At 41.4% G+C, this 27,128-nt stretch overlaps 1 protein-coding gene across 1 annotated transcript; it reads right to left on the reverse strand.

Moving 5' to 3' along the window:
* Positions 1 to 9: 9 nt before the first annotated feature.
* On the reverse strand, positions 10 to 25,076 carry serinc4 (serine incorporator 4). Its single transcript, XM_076078712.1, has 11 exons — positions 24,960 to 25,076; positions 18,643 to 18,810; positions 16,842 to 17,020; positions 14,315 to 14,394; positions 13,905 to 13,998; positions 11,716 to 11,927; positions 10,492 to 10,587; positions 4,792 to 4,918; positions 4,545 to 4,657; positions 3,307 to 3,460; positions 10 to 2,426 (listed from the first exon to the last, which is right to left on the reverse strand). The coding sequence occupies exons 1-11, from the start codon at positions 25,074 to 25,076 to the stop codon at positions 2,219 to 2,221; spliced, it is 1,548 nt and encodes a 515-aa protein (XP_075934827.1). The 3' UTR covers positions 10 to 2,218.
* Positions 25,077 to 27,128: the final 2,052 nt, after the last annotated feature.

The following is a 27,128-nucleotide window of genomic DNA, read 5'->3' on the forward strand; positions in this document are numbered from 1 at the left end:
GCGTTTTTAAGAAAACAATGTATTTACAAAAAAGCTTCACATCTACAACAAAGGAAGCACTACATTTAAACTACAGATAATATAACTAAGTATTTATTTCATGACTGAGCCAGATCGCTGCTCGTATAATATAATATCATTATAAGGAAGTCATCGCAGACACTCGGCTCAGCGTCCCTTCAGTGGAGAAACCGGTCTCAGGTTTCCACAACATCAACATGAACGTGTGGGAGGAAAGGGACTATCTTTAGATTCACAACACGGTTCATCTCAGCCAACCTGGTCCCACAGGAATCCGTGGAATGACTATGACCTCTTAACGTAATGTGTTCAAATGACGTGTCTGCATCACTTAAACTATTTCACGTTTGGACAACAAAACCACTTCGTTAGTTGCGACTCCTCTGGTTGTATAGAAGTCTATGAGAAAATGACTCTACTTCTCTCCTAATTTTGGACATAACATGCCACCACCAAGTATTGTGCTTCTAGGAGGTCGTGGTCATTTCCCGTATTTCTGTGAGATCACGTTGCCTCAGCAGACGGGACTACTTCATCTGAAGGCATGAGACAGAAAGCTTCTGTCCCTTCTGGAAGTTTTAGTTGTTTTTTTGTTTTTTTTGAGCACTCTTGGTTTCAATTTTCTAACTTTTCAAAATAGAGTAACACATACAAAATAGAAATGTAAACAAGAATCAAGTGAATGAGGAGCTATATAGCAACAAAATGCGAGCATGCATCGTGTTCCTCAAAAGCAAAATATCTTTTGCCCAAATATGACAAACGTCTTGTGTAGAACTTTAAAGAACATCAAACATGTCTGTCCGTCTCTGAGCATTTAAAGGTCCGTCTCGTGAAAACATCTGTTGTCCTCGTGACCCCGCGGGACACTTTAGGTTTATATTTCTACACATGAACAAATCTTTCTTTGGCTTCAGGCTGGAAATGAGAACCAACTCTGAATTTGCCTCAGTTGGTGCGTTTCCATCGACCTGTCTTCATGCACCGTTTTCAATTTGCGCATCAGAAAAGAAATGCAGAAAATTGAACAAAAAAAATTGAAAAATCACAAAAAGGTTTTTGCTGAGGTGGAACAGTTGATGTATCGATAAAAGCCAAAAGCGACAAAGTGCAACCGAAACAGATTTAGCGAATAAATTATGGCGCACATGAAGCTGAAGAGACGAAAAACAGTCTGGTCATCGCTCCACATATATATATATATATACGTTTCTAATCGTAGTCTGAGGAGGTCCGCGTTGGGGAGGACGTCTGTGGTGGATGGGAGGCTCAAACAAACACAGGACTTTCACCCAGGAGACCATTGTTTGTGTCACAAAAGTCAACGTGCCCTTATTCTAATTCACATCCGTAACTCAAATAACGTAACAAACGTACCTATTTTAAGCCAAAACATTATGTTTTTAGTGAACCTGACAAAGTAGTTTTGGTATGTTTTTGTTTTGTTTCAATTTAAAACATTAACCACGTGTTTAAAAAGGTTTTTTCTTGTTCCGATGCTAGGATCCAAGGACAGAGGATGTCGTTTGTTGTGCAGATTGTAAAACTCTCGGAGGTAAATGTGTGGAGGCGTTGGAGCATCTCTTGCCTCCACATTATGTGTGAACTCAACACAGTCGATGCAATGAGCCCACAGTTCTGTTTCCAACTCTGAGAAAGATTTGTTCATGATCGAAACCATCGACTGCCCGTCTTAGATCGGAGGACTAACAGGGCTTTCTGTTTTCTTTCTTCTTATATGAAAGAAAACATTAACTGGGATGTGAGCCTCTGATGCAATATTAAAGCAAATATCTAGAATACTCCCTTGTTATAATATCAACAGTCTAAAAAATAGCAAAACAATTAAATACACCACTACAATGAAAGTTCATGAATGTATCCATCTTCATACCTACTGACTGTAATGCCCAACATTACACAGAGCGAGAGTTCACCCCTTCTGATCCCTTTGGCAATTCATACTGTTAAGTGTGTTTCCAAACCACAGTCGAGTCCTCACAGTGGTTTTAAAGTCATGGTGTGAAGCCGGTGACGTCACGGCTTTAACCAGTTCTCCTTAAATCAGCAGGGCACCGAGCCTTCTGATTGGTCCTTCTCACAGCAGCGCGAGTCTTTGACCCATGTGACCTCGAATCACATGGGACCTGACGTTCACATCGCGTCCCGTCCGCCCCCCCCCCTTTCACAGAGCTCGTCAGACTGTCACGGAGACGTGGCGAGAGGATCCCGCGCGCCGTTTGATGCGCGAGCGGCGAGGTCTGGATTCTGACTGGCAGCTGCACAGAGGGCCCAGCAGCAGCCAGAGGTAGAGGATGACGCAGGCCCAGCAGGACGACATCTTCACCCAGAAGGTAGACCAGCTGCCGTGGGTGAAGGTGGTCTCCAACACTGCTGACTCGTAGCTGGAGGAGGACAACAATGTTTAGCAGCAGGGGGAACAAAACGACCATTTTGTTTGTTCCTCGTCTCTTTCATGTGACATTTCTTATGTTGTCTTCAACTTTTTAAGAGTTGCATCGATTAATCAATTAGTTGTCATCTATTACAATAATCACAAACTATTGCTGTAATCAATTAATCGGTCTGAGTCATTTTTTAAGAAAAAAAAAGTTAAAATTCTCTAATTCCTGCTTCTTAAAAGTGAATAATTTCTGGTTTCTTTACTCCTCTGTGACATAAACTGAATGTCTGGAGTGGTGGACATTTTTCACAATTTCCTGACATTTTATAGACCAAACAACAACTCTAAACTCTGAACTGTTTTGTTTTTCAGTCTATTATTTGTGCTGTTTTGTGTGAAACTTGTATTTTTCCATCTTGGCCAGGACTACCTCAGAAAAATTATTTAAAATCTGAATGGGAATATCCTGTCAAACTAAAGGTTAAATAAAAAGATAAAGTGCTCTGGAACTAGTGGAGAATTGTTGGGATGAGGAGGATGGAGCTGAAGACTTTTAGAATCTCATTACCACCTTCCCTTGACAGAGTAACAGCCTTCCAACAATATCTCAAAGTGATAAAACAATTAATTGAAAAATTTATGATTTGGTAGATTTTGCCATAAATTACTAGAAGTGCAAAAATAATAATAATTAACGTTGCAAATTGAAACAAAACAAAAACCCAACGTATGCTTAGGTAACAAAACTACTTGGTTAGGTTTAGAAAAGAACGTTGTGGTTTGACTTAAAATAAGTATGTTTGTTGGATGTAAATCAAAATAAGTGTGTGTTGGCTTTTGGTTTCAAATGGGACACAAACAAGTCGGTGTCGTAAACTAACCTGAACCAGTTAGTGAGGGTCATCATGACATACAGCGAGGCCAAGAAGAAGACGAAATGGAAGAAGAAGTAGCTGTAAGCCACTCTCTGCGTCTCGTTGTGAAAGACCTTCTGACAGCCTTTGTTCTCTTCGTCCATCACAAACTCCTCCTCAGCTGAAAAAGAAAAACAACTATAAATGTGCTGTCCATCCATGATTTTATATTCTGTTTAATGATGCCATTTTGTGGTGGAAAGTTTTTGAATACACACAGTACACACTCAAAGAAAGCTATTCCCGTGCTCTTAAAACCCTCTAATGACCAGTGGACGGTGGCTCAAATAAATCTCTTTAATAAAAGTCAGTATTTTCCAGAAACAATCTTTGCAAACCAAGTAAGTTCACGTAAAGTTGAAACTTGTACATTACAATAATGTAAATAAAAACAGAGTTTGAATTGCCTGGAAAGTGTAAAAGCTTTGTGCAAACAAATACCAACTGAATGCAGAACATTGCTGATCCCGGACCTCCTGTACCTACGGTGGCCCTGAGAGCTCAGCAAGCAAATGAAGAAACATCTTCACCAACGTGGCTACACAACAAACCATCGACTTCACAACATCAAACGTGACGACACATGCGCAACATTTAGAAAAAAGCGCCGCAAGAACTCACACAATGGAAACTGTTTCCAGGGGACACTAAAGAGTGACGCACACGGCTGGGGCCTCTTGTTGTTGCCATGGCTTTTGGCTAATATAGTTAATTGAACTTGGCTGTGTCAGTGGTTTTGTTAGGTCACCTAAAATGTTAAGTTTTTATGGCTTATTTTAACATTGTGGTGCCCTGGTTCACATAGTATTGCAGATAGCCTAGCATTAGCCTTTAGCTTTTTATTAGCTTGTCAATTTAAACAAATTCATAGAGCAATAGTCAAAGTTATTGAACTAGCATTAGTGTCCTCCAATTAGAGATTAGTTAATTTAAGGATGACCAGCTTACCTAATTGCTAACCAGCCGTGTGCAACACTTTTTAAGTTCCCCCTGGAAACAGTTTCCCTTCTGTTGTGAGCTTCTTACAGTGCTTTGTCTAAATGCTGTGCATGTGATGTAAAATGTGTGTTGGTGAAAAAGCTTCTTAATTTGCTTGTGTTGTGTCTATTTGCAGCGCGTGGAGCTCTCCCGGCCTCTTTATTTATTGCTGTGAGAACACGAGGCGAAGAAGACAATCCCGTAATGTTAACTGCGTCAGCACAGACCTTCCTCTTCCTCGGGCCAGCAGAAGCAGCAGGTGGCTTTCTGGAACTCGTAGCGGTAAACTTTAATCATCCAGAACGGGCCGAACACTTCCGCCAGGTAGGAAGCTTCATTACTGCGGGAGGGGAATTAGATTTGAACACGCACATAATACAACAGTGACGTTTTTCTTATTATTTTATTATGTTGTATCAGGTAAGATAATTAATTTATTTGCACATTATTTTGAAAGATAAAGAGTCCACTCACCATGCGAAGAGGACGCAGCAGTACATGATGAAAGCTCCAATTATGGCCACAGCGTTGCCCTCATTCTGGATGCCATCTTGTCCCACGCTGGGGTAACAGACGGTCATGTTCATGCCCTGATACACCACTGACACAGAGAGCAACACAGCGTCATTCAGGGTCTGCTGCTGCTGCTTTATGTCAACTTCTCTTTCTTTAGAAAACAAGTAGTGGCCGTTAGTGGTGCAGTCAAGTAACTGCAGCCAGCAGAAAAGTTTAAATGAAAATAGATTTACAGTTTACATGATTGTTAAACAGATGAGTGTGAATATTATATCTTACTGACTATGAAAAAGCTGTGAAATGGATAAAAGATAGAAAAATACAGTTTAAAGACACTAAGAAATGTAGAAGACCAGCCTTATGAAAAACATTCCTGTTAGATATTAAAAAAGGGGGGGGGGGGGTCTCAGCTGCAGTCTCCCTCTTTATAGACTCACCCTCTGGACACTCTGGGTGAACACAGAGTCCTCACAAATATGTACTGTATGCTCACACATGTGCATGCATGTGCACGACACTGTAACTCCCAAACACACACACGCGCGCACACACACACACACACACACACACACACATCAGCCTAACCTCCAAAGGGTCGTTTGAGCCGGCTATGGATTCCTGAGAGGAGTTTAGTGTTTGTGTGTGTGTGTGTGTGTGTGGGGGGGGGGGGGGTATAAGAAGAACCTGAACTCAGTGGTAACACAAGCTAATTACAGGATTCAGACTGTTATATACACACACACACACACACACACTCAGGTCAAGAGTCGTCAAGGGAGAGTGAAAAAGTCACTTCTAAGGTGACATTTCAATTCCAGACTAATTCTTCCTCTCAGAAACAGGAGGAGTACTCTGTATGTGTGTGTGTGTGTGTGTGTGTGTGTGTGTCATGGTGAGGTCATAGAGCAGAATAAGCCTTCCTGAGACAGACAAGGCAAACAAGGACCTCAGAAGACAGTATGGAGGATGCATCACACACACAGTCCTGTTTTCATGAGGACATTATATTGACTTACATTCATTAGCTGAAGATTTACCCTAACCCTTATCATAACCACTACCAGCCTTATCCGCTTACTCTAACCCTAACCCTAACCTTAACCTAAACATTTAACCAAGTCTTCACCCTAAAGTTTAATGATTTATGTTATAAGGATCTGCAATTGTCCCCATGTTGTCCCCCCACAAAAGGACAGTCACAAAAATGTGACACGTAATCAGATTTATGTCGAAACAAGACGGGCAAAACACTCACACGCACACACACACACACACACACACTTTCTGGAGGCGTTAGCATGAAAGGTGTCAAAGCCCCTAAATTAAAGTAGCTGAGAAAGGAAACTCAGCAAAAGTAGGAGGAAATTAAATATCACTGAGCAGTAGAGTGTGTTAAGTGTGTGTGTGTGTGCGTGCAGTTGACAGTCTGCGGTGGTGAAAAGGTGTTTTTTAAAACAGACTGAGTGCATATTTTCTCAACAAGTTGCTACAATGTCCTGCGCTGCCCCGGGACACACACACACACACACACACACACACACACACACACACACACACCTACTGTACACACTCACACTGTACACTCACACATACAGAACGCCTCTGTGGATAATATGTCAGATACAATGGACACCTGGAGAGTTCAATAGACTTGAATAACATTCAAGATATAATGGAGCCAGAGAGGAGAGTTAAAGGAACACAGACTGAAGCTCTCACCCCTGGTGGGGTGTCAGGTGGCTCTGAACAGTTTGGAAGTTGCGGAGGAGTTCAAAGATGACAGAAACTTTAGTGAGCTCAGATTTACAGCGTTTATCATGGATTAAACAGCAACAGCAACAGTTTTATGGACGGAAAAAGGACCAATAGGAAATCAATCTTATCTAAAAAGGATTTGAAGTTTAGGCTACAAGTCATTTCTCATTGATCGGGGCACAGATCTCACTCCAGTTTTTCCCATTAATTACGCTCGCTACAGGTTCCAATTCTTTTTTCTGATTGGGGTTTTGAAACACGAAAATGAAAGAAGGGACGATACATCTGTGGTGGCGGGCGTGGGTGGCTCAGCTGTGGAGGGGACGGAGTGTGGGAGTGGTTCAGGGAACGGTGCCGGGAAGAGACTTAATTAGGCGCAGCTGAAACTGATCCTGATTGTCTCACTCTCAGCTGTATTTAATCAACAGTAGCGACGGAGGCGAGAGGGACAGCTCGGGACGAGCACAGTGAGACACTGGGACGGACAGGACGGGAGAGCACTGCAAAACTCCCGCGGCGTGTGCTCGGAGGCAAGGCAGGAGAGCACACGGCCAAGCCAGTCAGATTCCATGACAATAAAGAACATTTGAAACCGTCATTCAACCGCGTGCTGGCATCCTTGTGCTCACCAGACCCACCGGGTAGCAGAGAACCTGTTACAACATCGTTCTATATGTAGTCTCTCATTCATTGGTGGTTGCTGTCATTTATCTTTCCCCTAGTTTTACCTGAATGTCACATTCATCCTGAGTTGATTGGAGGTTTATTCAGATCACCTGTTGGCTCCTAATTAAGAACTGAGAGCGGCTTTGTGGCCAATCAGGTTGTGACGACGCCTTTTATGAACACACGGGACACTCTGATCCTTCACTTATTGCAGACCTCATCTTAGCAGATTTAGTCAGAAACTCTGGTATTTTATGCCCTTTTGAGACCTTTACTCTTTGCTGTCTTAACTTTTCTGATTAAGGGGATTTTGAGCATTTGAAAGCTAGATGGAATGAATATTAAGGAGCACCTTTCCACTAGGTTGCCTGCATTACATATCCTAACGATACGCCTGCAGGCTTTACATTATGTTATTTTGTGTTGTGGTTTATTTTCATTGAAGCACCTTTTCATACACATTTACTTTTTGAAGAGGCATTGTTATTATAATGGCAGGCACTTGTGAGATTTGTTTCTGTGTTACGTGGTTGGGAACTTGTTCTCACGCTTCTTCCCGATCAGCTGGAATCTGTGGATTCAGTACCGCCACATTTAGAAATGATAAACCAGTAAACAGGGTTCATGATGGGTTCAAACAGCTTTTTGTGTTTGACAAACAGTCTAAAATTCAAAGAGATCCAGTTTACTAATAAAACGAGGAAGGTAACAAGGAAATGCATCAAATTCTCACATTTGAGAAGCTGGAACCTTCAAAAATTTGAAAAATACTTTAAATGATTATTCTATTTTCTGTCAAGTGACTTATCGATTAAATGGCTGGTTGTTCCAGCTCTAACTGTAACTACAGTAACTGACAGTAATGATACATCTTTAGGCCGTCTAACGGGAGTCAATGAAACCTCTGTAAATCTCTGTCAGTTTGTCTGACCTTTCAACTTGATGTTATGACGTCATTGGACGGAAAGAGTGAAGCTCCGGGTAGTCCTGCACTAAAAGGATTGACTTGTCCTTCATATCTTTACCGTACACTGATATTAACGGGAGAAAGAAAAGACATCTGCCGGGCTGTGATTGGTTGTTCCTCGTCACATGACATGCAGTGCAGCGTTTTCAAAAGTTTAACTATTTTCATCTCTGGTCGCATCCTGAAAAACAGGCAGCATCGACAACAGTGGACTTGAGGGTGCTAAAAAAAAACGTGCACGTGAACGGCCACTAAAGGTGCTTTTACTTGCTACTAGTTTGGCAGATGCACCACAGCCGCTTTGAGGCTGATCAGCTCCTTACTGGAGACCCGACCTGTGCTGCACTACAAGATATCTCTCGTGGCTTCTTCTCTGCTTTATGATTTTGAACATTTCGAAGTGACGGCTAGAAAGTAGCATCTATAAATCTGAAGTACACCATCAGCTGGTGAATTCATTACTGTCGATGTTTTACATCTTAAATGTTTTCTGGCGTTGTAGCGGGTGGAAATATCTTCCATCATGTCAACGCAATCTACGTTTGGACAGTTAAAGTATCTACAAGAATAAGAAAAATACACCAAACAATATATGAGGCATACACTGTGTTTTGACTTTGACCTCTTGTGTTGTCCGACCTTTTATCTGCTCGACGGGACGAGCTGTGTGAGAACACATGTAATGACGCTGCCAGGCTGTTTTCCTGTGTTATTATGTTGTCAATGGATCCATGAGGAATGTGAAACACATATCCTCCTGTCTGCCCTCACCACAGCCCACCAGCCCAGCAGGCAGCATGTCGGAGCACATCTCATCCCAGATTATCTCTGCATGTGTGTGTGTGTACGTCTTTATTGGCATGCATGCCATTAAGATGTAAACCCCGGATAAGACAGGGCCCTTTGACAAGCCTCTGCCCTAATGTCTCTGTCATGTGGAGGCTCTTTGTCTTACCTGGAGTCAACAGGTGAGTCATTACGAGGGAAGCAAATTATAGAGGATTTAGAAATACGAGTGTGTGTGTGTGTGTGTGTGTGTGTGTGTGTGTGTGTGTGTGTGTGTGTGTGTGGGCTCTTCAGTAACAGGATGATGAGATACAAACAAAACACTTTTTGAAACATTTCAATTTATCTTGTGGTGTAAATAAAGGAGAGGTTCCGTCTCGATGACTGGTTGTTTGTTATCGTTCCTCTATTTCATACTGGCTGTAAAGAGCCACAGTAAGAGATGAGAAACTAAATCTACAGTCGTCTTTTTCGAATGTGTTTGAGTTGTTTGTGTTATTATATCTCAACTGCAGCTCAGGAGAGAAAGCAGAAACACGAAAAACATAAATTTCCTTGCAGTTTGTCCTCAAATAAAATAAAATGCTGTTTAAAAAGTGAGATATGCACCACATCTGCTGTATGAACATGTCAGTTAAGTTTTAGCAACATAATAACAGAATAACATTTGTGCACCCTTCACTGTTTGCGTGGCGCCTCGTTAAGCGCTGTTCTAACCGCACTCCTTTATGACATTTCATCTTGACATTACTCGTGTTTTTATCGTTGTAGTCGTCGTCTAACTTAAGTGCTCAAATCGTAAACGACCGAAGAGAGACACAAAACCACAGAGCGATGCGTAATGACTACAAGGAGACACAAAACGACTACAAAGACACACAAAACGACTAAAATGTGTCGCTCAAAAATAGTTGATTGTTAAATTTTACACTACACCTTTATGAAGTTGTCACGGTGAACATTTTAGCAAACAGTTTTCATACAGTAGACACAGAGCAACATCGATTTGGAGTCACATTTACAGCCATTTCGCAAATATAAGTCCAGTATTCTCTCTCTTTTTGCCCGTCTTTTGGTCTCCACCATCTCCTGAGAAAGATGTCCGACTCTTTAGCGGCTAAACGCTCCATTGTGTTCACCGGCTAGTTGCTACGTTTATCTGTTTGTCACGTCGTGCAGAGTGGGGTAATAATTCTCTGTGCGTTCGTCACTATGAGCAGCACCTTTCATATTACACATACAGTAGTCATTAAACCCTTTTATCCTAGAAGAATATTGATTACTGCAGATTTAAAGTCAGAAAAACACACAGTGAACACTTCACTTGCAATCAAAGAACGAGTTTCTGACAACATTTCCTTTCCTGCACCGTGTTTCTCTTATAATTGACACAACCTCGGTGGAGGTTTGTGTGTCGGAGTGAACTCTGGAGCTGCAGAGGTCTGCTGCTGAGCTTCTGCTCTGCGTCTGGTTAGTTAGCGTACCTTTCTCTGGCGGGCGGCTGGACAGCGCAGAGAAAGTGAGGTACATGACGTAACAGCTGATGATGGAGGCTTGAAGGAGCCCCGACCGAGGCTGCTCTGCAGAGACAGAGAGAGAGGGGAGGGTCAGAATACATACCATAATGTACAATACCTGACATGCACACACACTTCACAAGCAAGCAGTGGTGGAGAATCAACTCCTTTATCTTTATAGAAAGTACAAACTGCTGTGTACAAATTATACAATTCAATCATTGATTTAAGTAAACGTAAACAAGTATAAAGTCTTAACATGTACTCAGTTTATTGATGTAAAAGTAAAACTACTAATAGTGAGAAGAGTTGACAGAGAAAACAGGTTCCTTTCAGAGAGGTTGATTTTTGAGTTATTGATATTATTGACATGTTACTTAAGGTTTTATTTAAATCTGTAAAAACAAGCTTTAATATTTGGTAATGAAAAGCCCCAAATTTGGAGATATTTTTCCCTTTGCAGGGTTAAAACCTGATATCACTATTTTGTGTGTGTTCAAAACAGTTTTTTACACATTTCTATGACAACTAGACAAAATCCATTATGCTGAAGACGATGACGATCAAACGCTCTGGAACAGCTTTGAGCTCTGGATCCTAAATTTACATTATGTTTAAAATGAATTGTGTCATTAAGCTGAAACTAAAAGTTTTCATTTGCAATTACAATGTTTCTACCCAACAGCAGATATTCACACTGAAAGTACAGTGTATGAATGCAAACACTTAATGTGCAAAGTAACTTGTATCTCCAGGTATCAGATGGTGGAGTGAAAAGTACGTTTCCTTTTGAATTATAGTCAAAGAAAATTAGATTAAAAAATGCTCCATGAATGGAAATACTCAAGAGATGTACCAGTACCTAGGTTTAAACTTGAGCAATGGTGGAAAAAAGTACTAATATCTATTAAAGTACAGTACTTGAGTAAATGTACTTAGTTTCTTCCACCTCTGTAATCAACTGTTTCAATCTTAGAACCCAGACATGTGCAGACAAAGTCGGCCTGCAGTCAACGTTTGGTCCTCAGAGGGAGAACCAGATGATATTATCTTACAGTACATCTAATTATTATTATCTGCAGCAGCGCTGGTTTCAACAGGGGGATGTTTGCATAGCTGGAGATGGACTAAGTGTTATTTCACCATCGGGAATCGACGACAGACACACGCGGGTGTGTTTTCATGACTCACTTTGCTTCACGCACGGCGTGACGGCAATGAAGGACATGAGGCCGCAGAGCCCCAGGTTGACCCACAGCAGGGCCTTGTTGAAGTGGCAGGCGATCGGGTGCGTGTAGTACTTGTACATGAAGGTGAAGGCCATGGTGGCGATGGTGTAGAAGAAGAGGGTGGCGCACATCACCGCCAGATACCAACGCTTGTTCTCCGCCGCTCCGGTCAACCTGAGAGCAACACAAGAGGACAGAGAGAGATGAACTTCTGCCGGGATGCTGCAGCTGTCAGAGGAACATCTGAAGTGTTATTTTTTATACCAAGGAGGGTTAAATGGTTTTATTACCGTTTGATAGCAGATTTCAATGAATGTTGCCACAAATTTAGGTCACAAGTGATTTATTTATGGGGCAAATTCAGGATTTCTTAAAAAACAATGTGATCATTTTCCGGGGCGGCAACCTGTTCTGAAAAGTGAAGCCTTAAAGCTGCATTCTCTCTAGTGTCCATCAGGGGGCGACTCCTCTGGTTGTATAGACGTCTATGAGAAAATGACTCTACTTCTCTCTTGATTTATTACCTCAGTAAACATTGTAAACATGAGTTTATGGTCTCAATCTCTAGTTTCAAGTCTTCTTCAATACAGCATGATGTTCATTTAGTACATTATGGTCCATTTAGAGTCAAACAGACCATAAAGCAGGGGATGCTTTAGGGCGGGGCTACACGGTGATTGACAGGTCTCTACGTATCCGGCGTCTCTACGTCACTCCTCCTCAGTCCTAACATGGTCACTTCTGTTCATTGGTTGCAAAAAGACAAGATGGTAACGACCAAATCGACGAACTCGAGGCTTCATAACATCAGTCAACAAACCAATGAGTGACGTCACGATGAGTACGTCCACTTCTGATATAAAGTCTGTGAGTTTTCCTTGTTTCTCATGAGTTACTGCACACAGACCGTACAGCCTCCGGTTACGGTTAGTGACACAGTAACACAGATGGCTGACGTAATCGGCCGACGCCACACGAGAAGATGATAAGACATCAGTGTTATTTTGAGCAGCTTGTCTTCTGACCTGCAAACCAGAAGGAAGAGAGAGTCTTTACCACCGTAAAGGGAATAAGAGGTTTGTTAGCTTTGTGTGTTTGTGTTGGAAAAGGCCCTGCATGAATAAATCCTCTTAGTTGTTATTGCAACAACTCTGCCCGAGAGACAGGGGAGTTCAGAGGTCGCCGAGAGAGACGGAAGGCACAACAGCAACAGCTGGAGACGGTCAAAAACATCTGGGACGAGTCTGGCTGAACGAATGAGGACACGATGGAGACGACGTACAGAGACGTCAACAAGCAAACAAACAAGTAGATCTAGAGTGGGAGCATCATCATCATCATCATCATCATAGCCTCCTCGTGTGATAAGTTTTTAGTTTTGTTAACTCTTTGAATGATATTTAATTAGAGCTGCAATGATGAGTCAGTTAATTGATCAGTCGATTAACAAAAAAATGTATCATTGTAATAATAGTAAATAGACTGGAAATTTTGATAAATGTCATGATAATAATCGTTAACATTTGCTGTTTCCAGCTTCTCAAATGTCAGGATTTGATGCGTTTCTTCTTCATATATACATATTTAGTTTTTTATTTGATCTCATTCTAATTTTACTTTATTAACATTTTACTGTTTTGCCGTGATCTATTTATTCGGTGTTGCATTTTATTTTATTATTTTTCTTCTTCAATTACATTTGTTTAAAAGGTGCTTGATAAATTAAACTTCATTAAACAAACAAAAATTAAACCCACAAACTAGAAAAAGTCGATGAAAACAGAAACAGTTCCAGGTGTTGGGACGGAGGAGACAGATGTTGCTGAAGTCTTTATGATTTAGTTCTGCTGGACACAAGATGAATCCGTCATCAACAAGAGTATTCTTCAATACAGCATGATGTTCATTTAGTAAGTGATGGTCCATTCACAGTCAAACAGACCATCATTTGAACAATAAACTAAGCCTGAAAACAAAGGTTTGTGGACAGGTGTGTCTTACTTTTGGTGAAATAATTCACATTATTGTATTTCATCACCAGTTTGTTTTCACATTTCATAAAGTCCTCTGTCATGATTTATACCCCTATCATACACAATATATAACATACACAGCGGTATAACAGTTTATTCACACGACCCTCTCACTCACCAGTTCTTGTTCCAGGTGTGCGCAAACGCTGTGATGAGGATGAGCTGGATGAGGATGAAGGCAAATCCTCCCACCACACCAACATAATGCCAAGCTGGGAGAAAGAGGAGGGGGGGGGGGGGGGGGGGGAAGAAAGGTGTTTTGATTTATTTCCGAGAGAAGAGAGAGAGAACAAGCTGCGGATCATAAATCAGCTCTGATCTCACGCTTGTATCACCATCAGATTTATTGTTCCCACACAAAGTGAAGTCAAGCTGCAGAGATTTACGGTCCAATAATTCACAGCAGTGGAGCGGCGGAGCGGCGGGTCTCTGCTGCCCTCCAGCAGGACTCAGAGGGAGCTGCACCGACTCCGCCGTCTCCGACCACCACGTGTGTTCCTCAGTGTGGGTTCATGTCTGGCTTCTCACCGTGCAGGAAGGACTCTGTTGGGATGAAGAAGGCGGCGGTGCACGTCCCCAGCAGAGTGATGAACTTCAGGAACCAGAAGCTGCAGGTCGACAGACAACACGGAAACAAGACAGAACAGTTTCAATCTGAAGAGATTCTCGTCATTTGCATTCATTCATTAACTTTTTTTTGTCACGGTTTCTTTAATTCTTTGGTCCTGCTTGTTCTCTCCATACACATAACCAGTAATTCAAATTGTACCAGTTGGTTTTAGCATGTTTTTGTCCATTTACTACAAATTGTCCTCTTTGCAAATCCTGTCAAATGTTGTGTTTTCAATCATTTCTTTCATGTTCCCAGGAGTCATTCATTTCTGTGTGATATTAAAACTAATATGCTAATATTATTTGTCACATGTCATCATCATTAAAGTAGTTATCATGTTTCTATCATTATCCTGCTATTATTAGTGCTACTACTGATACTCTCATTATATAATAAGACAAATTATAATAATAATAATACATTTTATTTAGGAATTGCTTATATAAACTCCAAGACATTTTATAAGGGAGATAAAATAAAGAAAAATATTTTAACACCTACATGAGAGGAATTGACAGTTCAGAAAAAAGCCCCGTCACCCGAGGTTTGATGCTCGGTCCTTGTTTTGGGCGTGAGGAGGTGAGCAGTTGCTGATCTGAGGGTACGTGCAGGAGTGTGGATCGGTAGGGAGCGTGCCATGTTATGGAGAACTTTGTAGGTGATGAGGAGGAGTGTGAAAGGGATGCATTGTTTCATAAGGTTTTGGAGGACAGTGGCGAGTGTTTGAGGATCCGGAGCAGCTGAGTTTTGAACGTATTGAAGCTTATTGAGGAGTTTTGAGGAGGGAAAACCAAATAGAAGGCTGTTGCAGTAGTCGAGTCTTGAGGTGATGTGAGAGCGGATGAGGGTTTCAGCAGCAGAAAAGGAGAGCGGTGGAAAGCTTTTGAGATGGAAAAAGGCTGGATTTTTCGACAGCGTGGTTAATGTGGGATTCAAATGAAAGGGTTGAGTCCAAGGTTGCGGATGTTGGAAGACGAGGAGACAGAGGAGCCATCGACGGGGAGGGAGAAGCTGTTTCTGGGCCAATATTTATCATTCATATCATATGGATCGACTACGTTGTAATTCTATTTTGTTCTTCATTCGGTCCACGTGACCTCTTTTGCACTTCTGTACGTCCTCAGGGAGAGATCCCTCCTCTGAGGCAAAAGTAAATATTTTTGGAGTTTTTCCTTATTTGATGCGAGGGTCAAAGGACGGAGAATTTGTGGTATTAGGCTGTACAAATAAATGTATTTAGTTAATATGAGAGTTTTGAAATTAGCTCGAGCTGTGAAGTGCTTGTAAAAAACAACAGTTTGACTGCTTTGGATGATCTCTACTGTTTATTCAAGAAATAAACCATTAAAGAGTTAAACTCATGGAGAACTGTTTCTATGTTATTATATATTTATACATTATACAAGTATTGTAAGGGAAGGTTGAGTTAAAAGGAATAGACATAATTCAATTTAAAATATATTTGAAATTATGTTATGTGGCTTAATGTATATAATATAATATAATATAATATATACTGAAATTCAAAAACAATTTTCGTGAATATTGTAATATTGTTTATTCATTTGTTAATGAAACTGCGTCTGGACATACGAGGTTTCATCGGGGCTCTGGGGCTCTGGGGCACTCCCTGACCCCCCTACAGTCCAAAGACCCTGAAACCTTTTCACCGTGGCACCGATTAAGACTCTTGCGAGTATTTACACCCGAGAGGCCCAACAATCCAGGCTTTCAAATCCTAATCTGAGATACGTCAGCGCTCTAATCGACTGCTATGGAAAGTGTGACAACAAGGATCCTTAAATAGAGCGGGTCAGGTGAGCCAAGGGAGAACACACAGCGCACCGTAGTGACGTATTTAGAGACGGGTGTGCTTCTAGAGAGGCGTGGAAACATCTCTGGTCCAGATTTAAATATTCTGATTCAAGGGAAATGACATAAAGATCTTTGGAACCTAATCCGGAGAAAAACTCCAGCTGCGTTCATGTGCAAGTACAAACGTCCTGGAAAAAAACATCTTTGTATTCATGAATGTCAGAACATCGACACACAATAACTCGTCTAGTGTTTGTCTGAATGATGTGTTACAATCACAGCCGTAATCTACACTTTGATGATCACCAACGTTTATAAGAGAAGAGATACACAACAAAGCCTCTTCTCATTGGGTCCAAGATGTCATGTGTTTCTTGAAACTAGAAAAAAAAATGAAATATAGACTCGTCCCAAACTTCTAGTAAAGTCTGGAGGCCCGTTCTACATTTCTACGACTGCTACAAAACCTCTCAACAAAGACTGATTGTCCCATAGCAGCAGGGAGCTGCAGTATTTTACAGTATCGTCTTGAATATATTGTTTAATGCATGTTGTTTTTGTTGATGATGCAGATGGAAAAAAACCTTTCAGAATTATCATCAGCATCATAGACTCTGCAGCACTGACCCGTTGTGTATGAGCGCTCTGTAGTCCTGACTGGACTTCACGTCGATGAGGAAGATCGCCATCATCAGGTAGAAACTGGAAGTGCCGAAGCAGACTCTGTAGACCGCCGAGTAGCCCACCAGCATCTCGCAGTGGCCCCCGCCGTGCGCCTGGTCACACACCATGTTGAAGAAAGGCACCTGAAACACACACACACACACACACACACACACACACACACACACACACACACACACACAACGTATTTTATCTACCGCAACAAAGTTAGATAGCTTCTAGAATGCAATTCGACATCCATTGATCTAGACTCTCCTGCTCTCCTCCCGGTGAAGTAGTCGGCAAAGGGAGTGAACCGTACGGTAGATTTCGACCACCAGAACCAGCTGAACATTGAGAAAGTAGTTCTTATACCCCACCGAGCCAATCAAAGCAGTGGAAACGACTGAGTTGCATTTTTCTCCGATTATTATTAAAGGTCACATATAATGCTCATTTTCAGGTTCCTACTTGTATTCCGGGTTTCTACTAGAGCATGTTTTTATGCTTCAACGCTCAAAAAACGCATTCATTTTTGTCAAACTGTCTGTCTGAATATACCCGTATTCACCCTCTGTCTGAAACGCTCCGATTCAGCGCCTGTCTCTTTAAGAGTCTCATGCCCGACACATGAGAGTTTTGCGTTGACACACAGACAGTAACGTCACAGCCACACACATCACATTACATAAAGCTCACACTTTGTCACAACTGCAAGTCCAAAATAAGCCGTGGAGAAACGACCTTAAAACATTTGGAACAACTAACTTAATCAGACACTTGTTGTATTGAAATTCATTCCCATCATGCAAGTCTTGTGCACAGCGCTAAACAGCAAACTCTAACAGGGGTTGCGTTGACTTGCTTGGTGCGTTCAAGCTCTCCTCAGTAAAAATTTGTATTGGGAGAGTAAATTATAACTTCGTCCTGGTGTGCACAAATGATATCTTGTAAAATTTTATTTTTGGCGAGAATCTTCAATAAATCCAGTTGTGTGAAGGCGATGTTTTCACAGCAATACAAAGTAGATATTAGAGAGTGAATTATGACCTAAATAATAATACATCATTAGAACTACTGATGCCAAGTATTCAAATAAAAATAATATTATTTCTTTATTTCTTTATTTGAATTGCACATTTTCCACAAATAACTAACTAACAAAGTGAAAAGATAACATTTTGAATTTTTGAAGGTTTACATTGACTTCGGGGACGTTTGAAATTATTTCATGCAGTTATCGTAACATTGCTCTCCCCCTTCAGAAGCATTCATATGGACATTTTAGGAAAATTTAAATTTACTGAAATATATACAGTTGCCGTCCGTGCCTCCAAATTGTACCCGTGGTGTAAATTTTAGGCCGTAGCGCTCAGCCCTAGTTTGTGACTTTAGGCAAACCAGATACTTTTTCAACGTTTCATATGTGGTGTCTCGTTTAAATGTGTCTGTTCCTTTTTGCCCTGTTGCGTGGTGTAGGCTACCTGTCGACCTGCAGCCAATCACAATCCATGTTGGGGTATAAAAGAACTGCGAAGCTAAATTAGGACTTCGGCTTCCGATTGTGTTTTCACAGATTTTGGACTTTTTGTACGAAATGATTACAGAGTTCTCTTGTTCTATCGGCTGTTATGTTTCAGTCCTTGGATGTGTGTGTGTGTGTGTGTGTGTGTGTGTGTGTGTGTGTGTGTGTGTGTGTGTGTGTGTGTGTGTGTGTGTGTGTGTGTGTGTGTGTGTGTCGTGGAGGATCAGATCCGGTGCTCACATTTTCCCTGACGAGCTCGGAGACGGTGCGGGACAGCATGAGGCAGGAGACGGCGCAGCTCATGATGTGGAAGAGCGTGTACATGACCCGCGTGCTGGTGGAGGATTTGACCGGAGGACAGAAGGCACAGCAGAGCGAGCAGGGAGCCGGTCCACAGCAGCAGCATATCTGAGGGGGACAGGACGGAGACTGATGTCCAATATCTCAAACAAACAAAGCAAAATATACATACATGAGGCCAAGATTAGAAAAATATTACTTTTCTATTTTAGTTTCTATTAGGCACTAATGATAATATTACTTCTTGTACACTTAATATTTTAATTTGATTTCATTTGAATTAAACTAAATGTATCTTCCTCATATTGCTATTCTTTTATACACTTGTGTCAGTATTACTTCTTATGTTTCTTTCCCCATTCAACTTGATTCATCTCTTGTATTCCTATTTGGTATCTTTATTTAATGGATTATTATTTGATTGAGTTTGCTTCTTGTGTCCTCTCTTTTTAAATACCCGTTATCGATTTGTTTCTCCGGTGAAGCACTTTGAGCTGCATGTCATGTTATGAAAGGTGCTTTCATTATGACTATTATTATTATCATTATACACTTAATACGTCTCGCTCTATTGTTTATGTTTGTAATTGTGCTCTATTGTTTTTCTCTTATTATTCTGTTATAACCTTTGATCAATCTCAGGCACAATCATTTCCTTTGCGGTCACTAAAGTTCTATCTTATCTTATCTTAACTTAACTTATATACTTATTTGCTTTCCTTTATGCGTTGTGTGTCATGAATAAAAGCATATTGCTTGTTGCAAAAAGTGAAAAGACAACTGTGTTAACTCTCCCATGTGATGTAGGTTGGACGTAGTGTCGTTCCTTCACATTACATAATTATCTGTGTGTTAATCCATATAGATGCTGACAAATAAAAAGGAACAAAATGGCCGCGTGTTAGTAAGACGCTGGTCCACCATGAGCCTGCAGAACACCATTCTTCACCGTGCAGGTGGAGAACGTTGTGGAACACTTGTTCAGTTGGGTTCAGATCCGTTGGCTGAAGGTCTTAGCCTCATCACTCTGAGTCCTCCTGCCGTCTCTCCACTCATTTATTCAGGTTTTTCCTTTCATTTGTGTGTCATTATGAACCCCACTGCGTTTCTTGGCAACATCCGCCCTGTGTAGTTTTCACGCTAGGATTGGCACTGCATCAAATTTGGTTGTTTTGGGGCCCAACGCAGTCAAAGGCCCCAAAATATAGACTAGTCTGTACATATGGACATTTCCATACATTTGGCTAAAAAATACACAATATTTGATTGATGTAATACCAAATGTCTGATGCTCTGACATAATCAAAATCCAGTATATCACAAGTAAGTGTTATGATCTTTGGTATGGGTTAGTCTGTTTCCTGTTTTATTTTGAAGTTCAGTCCTCATGTGTCGTCTTTCGTGAGTTTTCCCGCCTTTTTGATTGTCTGCCCAGCCCTGATCAGTTCCACCTGTCCCTTTGTCCGTTTGTTGCTGCAAGGAGTTTTTGTTTGCTTGTATCTGCCGATCGTACCTGACTGTTTTGTGTCAGAAAGCTTTTGCGCTTTTAAATTATCATCACTAAATCTCAGCATTGTTTGGGTCTTTCTTGCCTGTCCTGCTCCCGGCACTGTGACAGTATGACCAAGCCCAGTTTGAAATTTGTCGGCGTTTTGAGATGCCAACATGGCGCTTTAACTCATCCCTTGGACCATGAGAATTTGTGTGGAAAAGGGGCCTTTATGTGAGTATTTAAGATACACAAATGAAGGTATTATCTCTCTCTTCCCATGTTTCCGGTTTCTCTGCACTGTCAAATAAAGGCAAAATGCTCCCAAAAAATGTAATAACCAAACAAATTCACCAGTCATCTGCACAATAGATCATAATTATAATATTGACATAAAATAAAACATTTGTGGTTTGAACAGCATATGAACAGTATGTGATTTTTAGTCACATGTCTGAAGACTTTCGGAGGTCACTGTGTCAGACAACTTACACCGACGGAGTGTTTGGCAGTGAGGCAGATTAATCTACTGAGTCCGACAGCGTCTGGTTCTGATTCTGATAAACGTCTGGATGTTAAGTCCGTCACCGCTGGTCCTGAACTAAACCTGAACGCACAGATCACAGTCTGGAGGTCTGACTGATGATGTATGGGACAGATGTTTTCATGCACAGCAAGTTTTTTATATCGGACAAAAATGTAACTGTATTTATGAATGCTAGTGCGTTGAATCCAGATTATTATAACTCATCACATGCAGGTCATGCTCTGATGGCTAACGGTAAGAGAAGATTATCAAACATCTTCTCATCGAAGACTAAATAAGAATAGAGCTTTAATCATGTGCAGCAGCTCAAAAATGATTTGATCCTGTATCAGTTTGATCAAATGTTGTCTCCATCGATTCCGCTTCTGAAGGATTAAATAGTCCACAGAAATGTTTCTCTGGATTTTATTATTCTGCAGCTGACGTCTCACTCTGCTGATCCTTCAGCATCTCAAAAACACTGACAAGAGGATAGAATCATTGTCTGTTTGTTGACCCTTTTCTCTGTCTTTGATTTTATTTATATTTACTTATAACTTATTTAATAAGTTTCTTCTGGTTTTACTGTTCTCTTCTTGTTGTTTTAGATGCTTTTTCATGTTTTCGATGTTTATTTCTAGCAATTGTCTGTGTAACGCTCTTTAAAAGTGCTACATAAATACATTTAGTTTATTATTATTATCTACTCTTATTTGTGACTGGAGGCATCATCACGGCCACAAAACGCCCAGTGAGTCAGAAAATAACCTACTTTCTGAACCGAGAGGCCGCTGCCAACATCCCTCAGCAAGCAGAAAAAGATTAAATACATGAGATTTTGTTGGATCCGCTACATTGGTGCTTAATTTGTATGTTTCCAACCTAAAAATCGCTGATTATTCAACCTTCAGTTTAATCCATAAATCCTGAATCAAATCATATTTATTTTATACATGTTAATCATTTGTAGACCCTGTATGAATGTACACGAAGAGATATAGGACGTCAATAAAACGATATAAAACTTAGCATTTTACAAAGGGAACAAACCCGTGTCTGTGCTGGACATCGGAGCTGTGCAAACAAACGTGCACTGAGCAATAATCAGCTTTTTTAGTTCCTAGTAACGGAGTCTTGTCTCATGAGAAATGGTAAATTAATATTTCCCAGACACACGGGTCAGGACTCCCTCCAGCTGTTTCTTCGTACGATTATAAGATCTCCTGCATCTTTCCATGTATTTAACAAGCTAATCTGAGAGCTAATGCTGCATGAATCACATGCACCAGTGATCCAATTTACATTTCATACAGCAACAAATTTCATTCTGCGTATGAATTTACTTTGATTATACATTTGATTGATTATAGGGTCTGTAAATTGACTCAGAGGGCATTACAATCTGCACACGAGTGCAACACTGAAGCTGCTACTGGTTGCTAATTGATGAATTGTTTAGACAATACTTTCTTACATTGCAAATAATTTCCATAAATGTCCGGCACTTCCACTACAATTGTTCACAAAGTTAAAACAAATAACGCCGCGCTATGTTGACCTCTTCTTCCCCCATTCAGCAACACCTGCGTTTACTGGCATGAGACTAACTTGGCTGAGGCCTTTACCAAGAACACTGCGTAGTGCTTGGAGGCATAATTACACTTAAACACAAATCAAATGACCCCTTCAAGGAGTTTAACTACATCCAAGCTATTTCTTTTTTTACTACACTGAAACAACTTCATTCCAAGTCAAAGCTATGAATATGAGAATGTATCATTTAAATATGTATTCCTACTATAAATGACTAATAATTTAGTGATGTAATTAATAATTATCCATGAACAAGCATGCACATCACTACAACAGCAAAATCCACCTGCCCTGCGCTACAGTATTACACTTATATATAAATAAATATAATCAAACTGTGTTTATGTTTCTCAGTTTTTTCCCTCTCTGCCACCTTTTCCATCAAGTAAACACAAGCTGGTGTGTCCGTATTTCCGGCAGCAGAGATGTCGTAGACATCAGCCCAATCGGTGCGTCACGTCACAGTCGCGCTTCTGTCGGCCACGCATTCACGTCCGTGTTTGGGCGGTGGCATCACTTACTGTCTGATACTCAGCAGTTTCATTTCAGACAGCAACAGAAAGCTGCTTGAGCTTCATCAACGCTTGGGGGGAAAAAATGTGTTTTTTGTGGACGCTACCTCACTTCTTGATCAATAAAAGAGCTAAGCTACTGAGAAGCTATTTGATTCTGAAAAACAGCTACGCTGCCACCACGCTGCTCAGAAATGTAGTCAAGCTAGTAGCGTCGCCAACACAGAATGTTTACCATGTTCACCAGCTTAGTTGAGCATGTTAGCATGCTAACTGTAGTAGAAAGAGAGAGAAAGTCCACACAGGGCTGGTTTGAGACACAAGACCTTCACCCAGGAGACCGTTGTTCATGCCGGTGTGAAACCAAGTCAATGATGACTTATTTTACACCAAAATAACTTTGTTACGCAACTGGTGTTAGTTAAGTACGAAAGTTACGGAACAACGTTTATTTATGAAATAAATATACTTATTTTAACCCAAACCACGATTTTTTCCTAAACCTAACCAAGTAGTTGTGTAGTGTGAGTAAACCTAAAATCTAAGCAAACCCACATTAGAAGTTTATGTTGAAAACACACTGTATGCATGTAACCAGCTGAAACTGACATGCTGTCCCTGACCACTTATCCTCATACAAGGGGTTGTATGATAACGAACAAAAAGTTATTTTATGTGCGTTTTCCGACAAAAGTCCAGCAACAAGTGGCAATTTATTTGCGTTACATGCACACAGTCTTTTCAAAATAAACTTCCGTCTTCCCGGGAAACCGCAAGGTTTAGTCAGAACTCCTTGGTTAGAAAATGATCGTCATTTGGGTTAAAATAACTACTGAAGTGTCGCTACTGAAGTACGCAAGTTACGTGATAAGTCAATCACCATTGACCTATAGATTCACATGCGAAGAGCGGCCTCCTAGCTGAAGGCTTGCTGTTTGTTCACAGACTGTATATAAGAAGTGGACGTAGTCGTGACGTCACCCGTTGGTTTGTTGATGTTTCGAAGCCTTGAGTTTGACAATTTTCGGGGGTTGTTTTTTTCGCAACCAATGAACAGAAGTGACCGTATTTGGAAGGAGGAAGCATCCCCTATGGTCTGTTTGACTCTAAATGGACCATAATGTACTAAATGAACATCATGCTGTATTGAAGAAGACTTGAAACTAGAGATTGAGACCATAAACTCATGTTTACAATGTTTACTGAGGTAATAAATCAAGAGAGAAGTAGAGTCATTTTCTCATAGACTTCTATACAACCAGAGGAGTCGCCCCCTGATGGCCAGTAGAGAGAATGCAGCTTTAAGATACTTCCACATCGGCTTTACTCGGCAGAACCGGAGGTTGCCGCCTGTGTTTGTTGGACCCATCCACCTCCCGCCAGCCCTGTGTGGGCTTTTAAACTTCCTGGTTCATTATTAATTGGATAACATACCAATTGATTTCTTGGGATATCTACGAATTTCGGCGCATTACTTTTCTCTTAGGTATTGCTACGAGTGCTGTATGAGCGCATTCTGCCCTGACACGTTCAAAAGTGGTGTTGGAGGAAGCATAGGGCGACTGACCGGGCGTCGGTATTTAATGAGTTGGAAGTGAGACAGACAGACTGACATTTCTATACAGTCCCACCGGTAGCATCACTAGTCATCAGCCATGTGTGCGTCTGATATCTCTTCTTCCTCTTCTTCATCAATGAGCCTCACTGTTGCACTGGGTGACATGTTATCACAATGATCAAACACTGTAGTCTGTTTCCACTCAATCTCACACACACCGTCCTGCTGCCACAAATAACTCAGAGCACCAAATGTGGATTGATCCGCCGCTAAAAATAGTCCCCAACAAGTGCACTTTTCCCTCCTGTTTTAGCAACATTTGCTAAAAAAGCTACAGTGACCAGCTTTCTTTGGATTAAACATTTTTCAATCCAATATTTATGTCTTGTCACAACATTTCTGGAACATTTAAATTATAAATTCCTGATTTAACCCGACTCCAGGGTTAATGTTAAGTCATCTACTAATAAAGACACACTTTTGTCTTACAATCAACTCTAAACTGACAAACTCCAGCTGCAATCGCTGCAGTCGCTGCAGTCGCTGCCTCGTGCGCTGCTGCCGCTCCTCAGCTCTCACCTGATAGGCCACCATGTTGAGGAAGTAGTTGTAGACGCCGCTGTTCATCCCCTGACTGGCCGACATTGTGCCACTAAACTTCTTTTCATCGGCCACGACGACTCTACATTTGGCCATGAACTTCCAGCACAAGCGGGGTATTTTCTCAGCGTGCCTGCAAAGATGGCATCCTCACGTCCTCATCGAGGCCGGGAACACAACTTCTAAAAAGGCCTGGCAGTGAAAAGGGGGAGGAAAAAAATGTGAAAAAGTCCAGCAGGTTGTCCCTACATGCTTCTTATGCTGGATTAGCGGTAAATCTGGTCCGGCTGGGCTCACTGTAGCCGAGACCCTGAGCATGAGCACCAGGTCCGGGCTGCTCTCAGTCCAGCCTCGCAGGGGAATAAGTTGGTTTTTTGCCCATATCCTGCGTGCTTTGGCTCTGCGGCAGCATTGGGTGCTGCCAGAAAAGAGGGAGAGGTGGTGGCGAATGCCCGGTGCCCTCCCCCATCCTCCACCCGTCCTACCCGGTCAGATTAGGCAAAGAGTCTGTGAGGGGAGGAGGGGGGTGAGGAGGAGGAGGAGGAGGTCGACAGGGACCATGTGTCAGTCCCATCTGTCCCTCCCTTCCCCCAGCACTGCACAAACCCCACAATACAATGGGATTGGGCACTACTCCTGTTTAATCCAGATTTACAATAATTAAACAATTAACCCTGTGTGAATTCTAGATGCCTGACACCTCACAGCCCCCTCATTTCTGACCCCCCCCACACACACACTCCCCTATCTCCAGACCTGGTCCAGGTCTGAGTCTGCTGTGTCACTCACAGAAAGAGGCCACGTCCATAATCCTAACAAGTCATCATGTCTGCATTACGACCCACAGACGGTGAAGTGGGACAGACGGGACGCAGGGCTGTCTGTGATGGAACCAATAAAAACCAGAGTGCATAAGTAGAAGCGCTCACAGCTTAATAATAAAAAAGGCCGATGGATTTCTTTTGGGGTGGGGGGGGGGGGGGGAGGGGGGGGCTCTGATGGAAAGCCGAAAGAAAAAAACAGGCCGAGAATATAAACTGAGTTGCGTCTAATATTTTAGCTTTCCAAATGATTTGCATGTTTCATCTGCTTTTATCATAAAGGGTCTGCTCGTAATATTCACTTAGTTGCATTAGATTTAGAGGTCCGGTAAACGTAGCAATACCACAGTATAAAAATACTGTGTTACAGGTCAAATGTAAAAGTACAAAAGTATTGGCAACAACAGTGCCTCAACCCTGGAAATGAGTCAGCATTTCTTTTCACTTCCCGCTCCCTCGTCGAGAATGAGATGTGGTTTTTTTGTTTCGATGTCTGAAATAAAGTCTGTGTTTAACACAAGTTGAAGAGATCTTAACAGTATGTTGTCCGATATAAAACAGGTCAGTGAACGCCCCTCTGGTGAATCTTCAAAAGAGTGTAAATGAGACGACTACGCATCCTCACTGGAGCACTAGTGGAGACGTGAAGTCATGTGACCGTGGTGTCTCTTTATAGACTAACGTTGGCTTTTTACTTTACACTTCAAACATCATAAAAGTGGTGTTTATTAGTGAAGATTATCTTGATGAACAAAACGGGTAAAAACCATAAACGTTTGTTTACCAAAAAATATTTTCTACAATAATCCAAAATCCAATGGAAGAATCTCATTGAATCTCAGTTAACTTCCTGTTAGACGACAAAAATACTATTGTGTCCGTCTCGTGATGCAATGGGGCCCAAAATGACATTTTTACCATTGACTTACATTGGGAAAGAGACGTCTGTAACTCAATTGACAATTTTTTTTGAGGTGATTCAACTTTCCTGTAAGAACACTTGAATAGGCGTTATTTAAATCATTATGTTATTTTCCTTCCTTCATAATCAGTCATTAACACTGATTCACCAGATGTTGTAATGTTCTGATGGTTTCATTAATGCCTGTGCTGTGATTGTAATGCTGGAAAATGAGCCGACTGTGGAGGCGACTGGGCGTCTTAGCCTCCCAGACCTGCACATGTTTTTTTCACGTTCCTTCAGAGTTTTTTTAAGGACTTATTTAGACATTTAACAATCCATGGAACCAACCACACACACATTTGTTTTTGGAGTTGCATGAAAGTACAACCTTCTTCTGGGATGTTATACCTTCTGTTCAGTATG

This window comes from Anarhichas minor, unplaced genomic scaffold, assembly GCF_050575085.1.
Source record: "Anarhichas minor isolate MPS153535 unplaced genomic scaffold, ASM5057508v1 ptg000067l, whole genome shotgun sequence".
Lineage (NCBI taxonomy): Eukaryota > Metazoa > Chordata > Actinopteri > Perciformes > Anarhichadidae > Anarhichas > Anarhichas minor.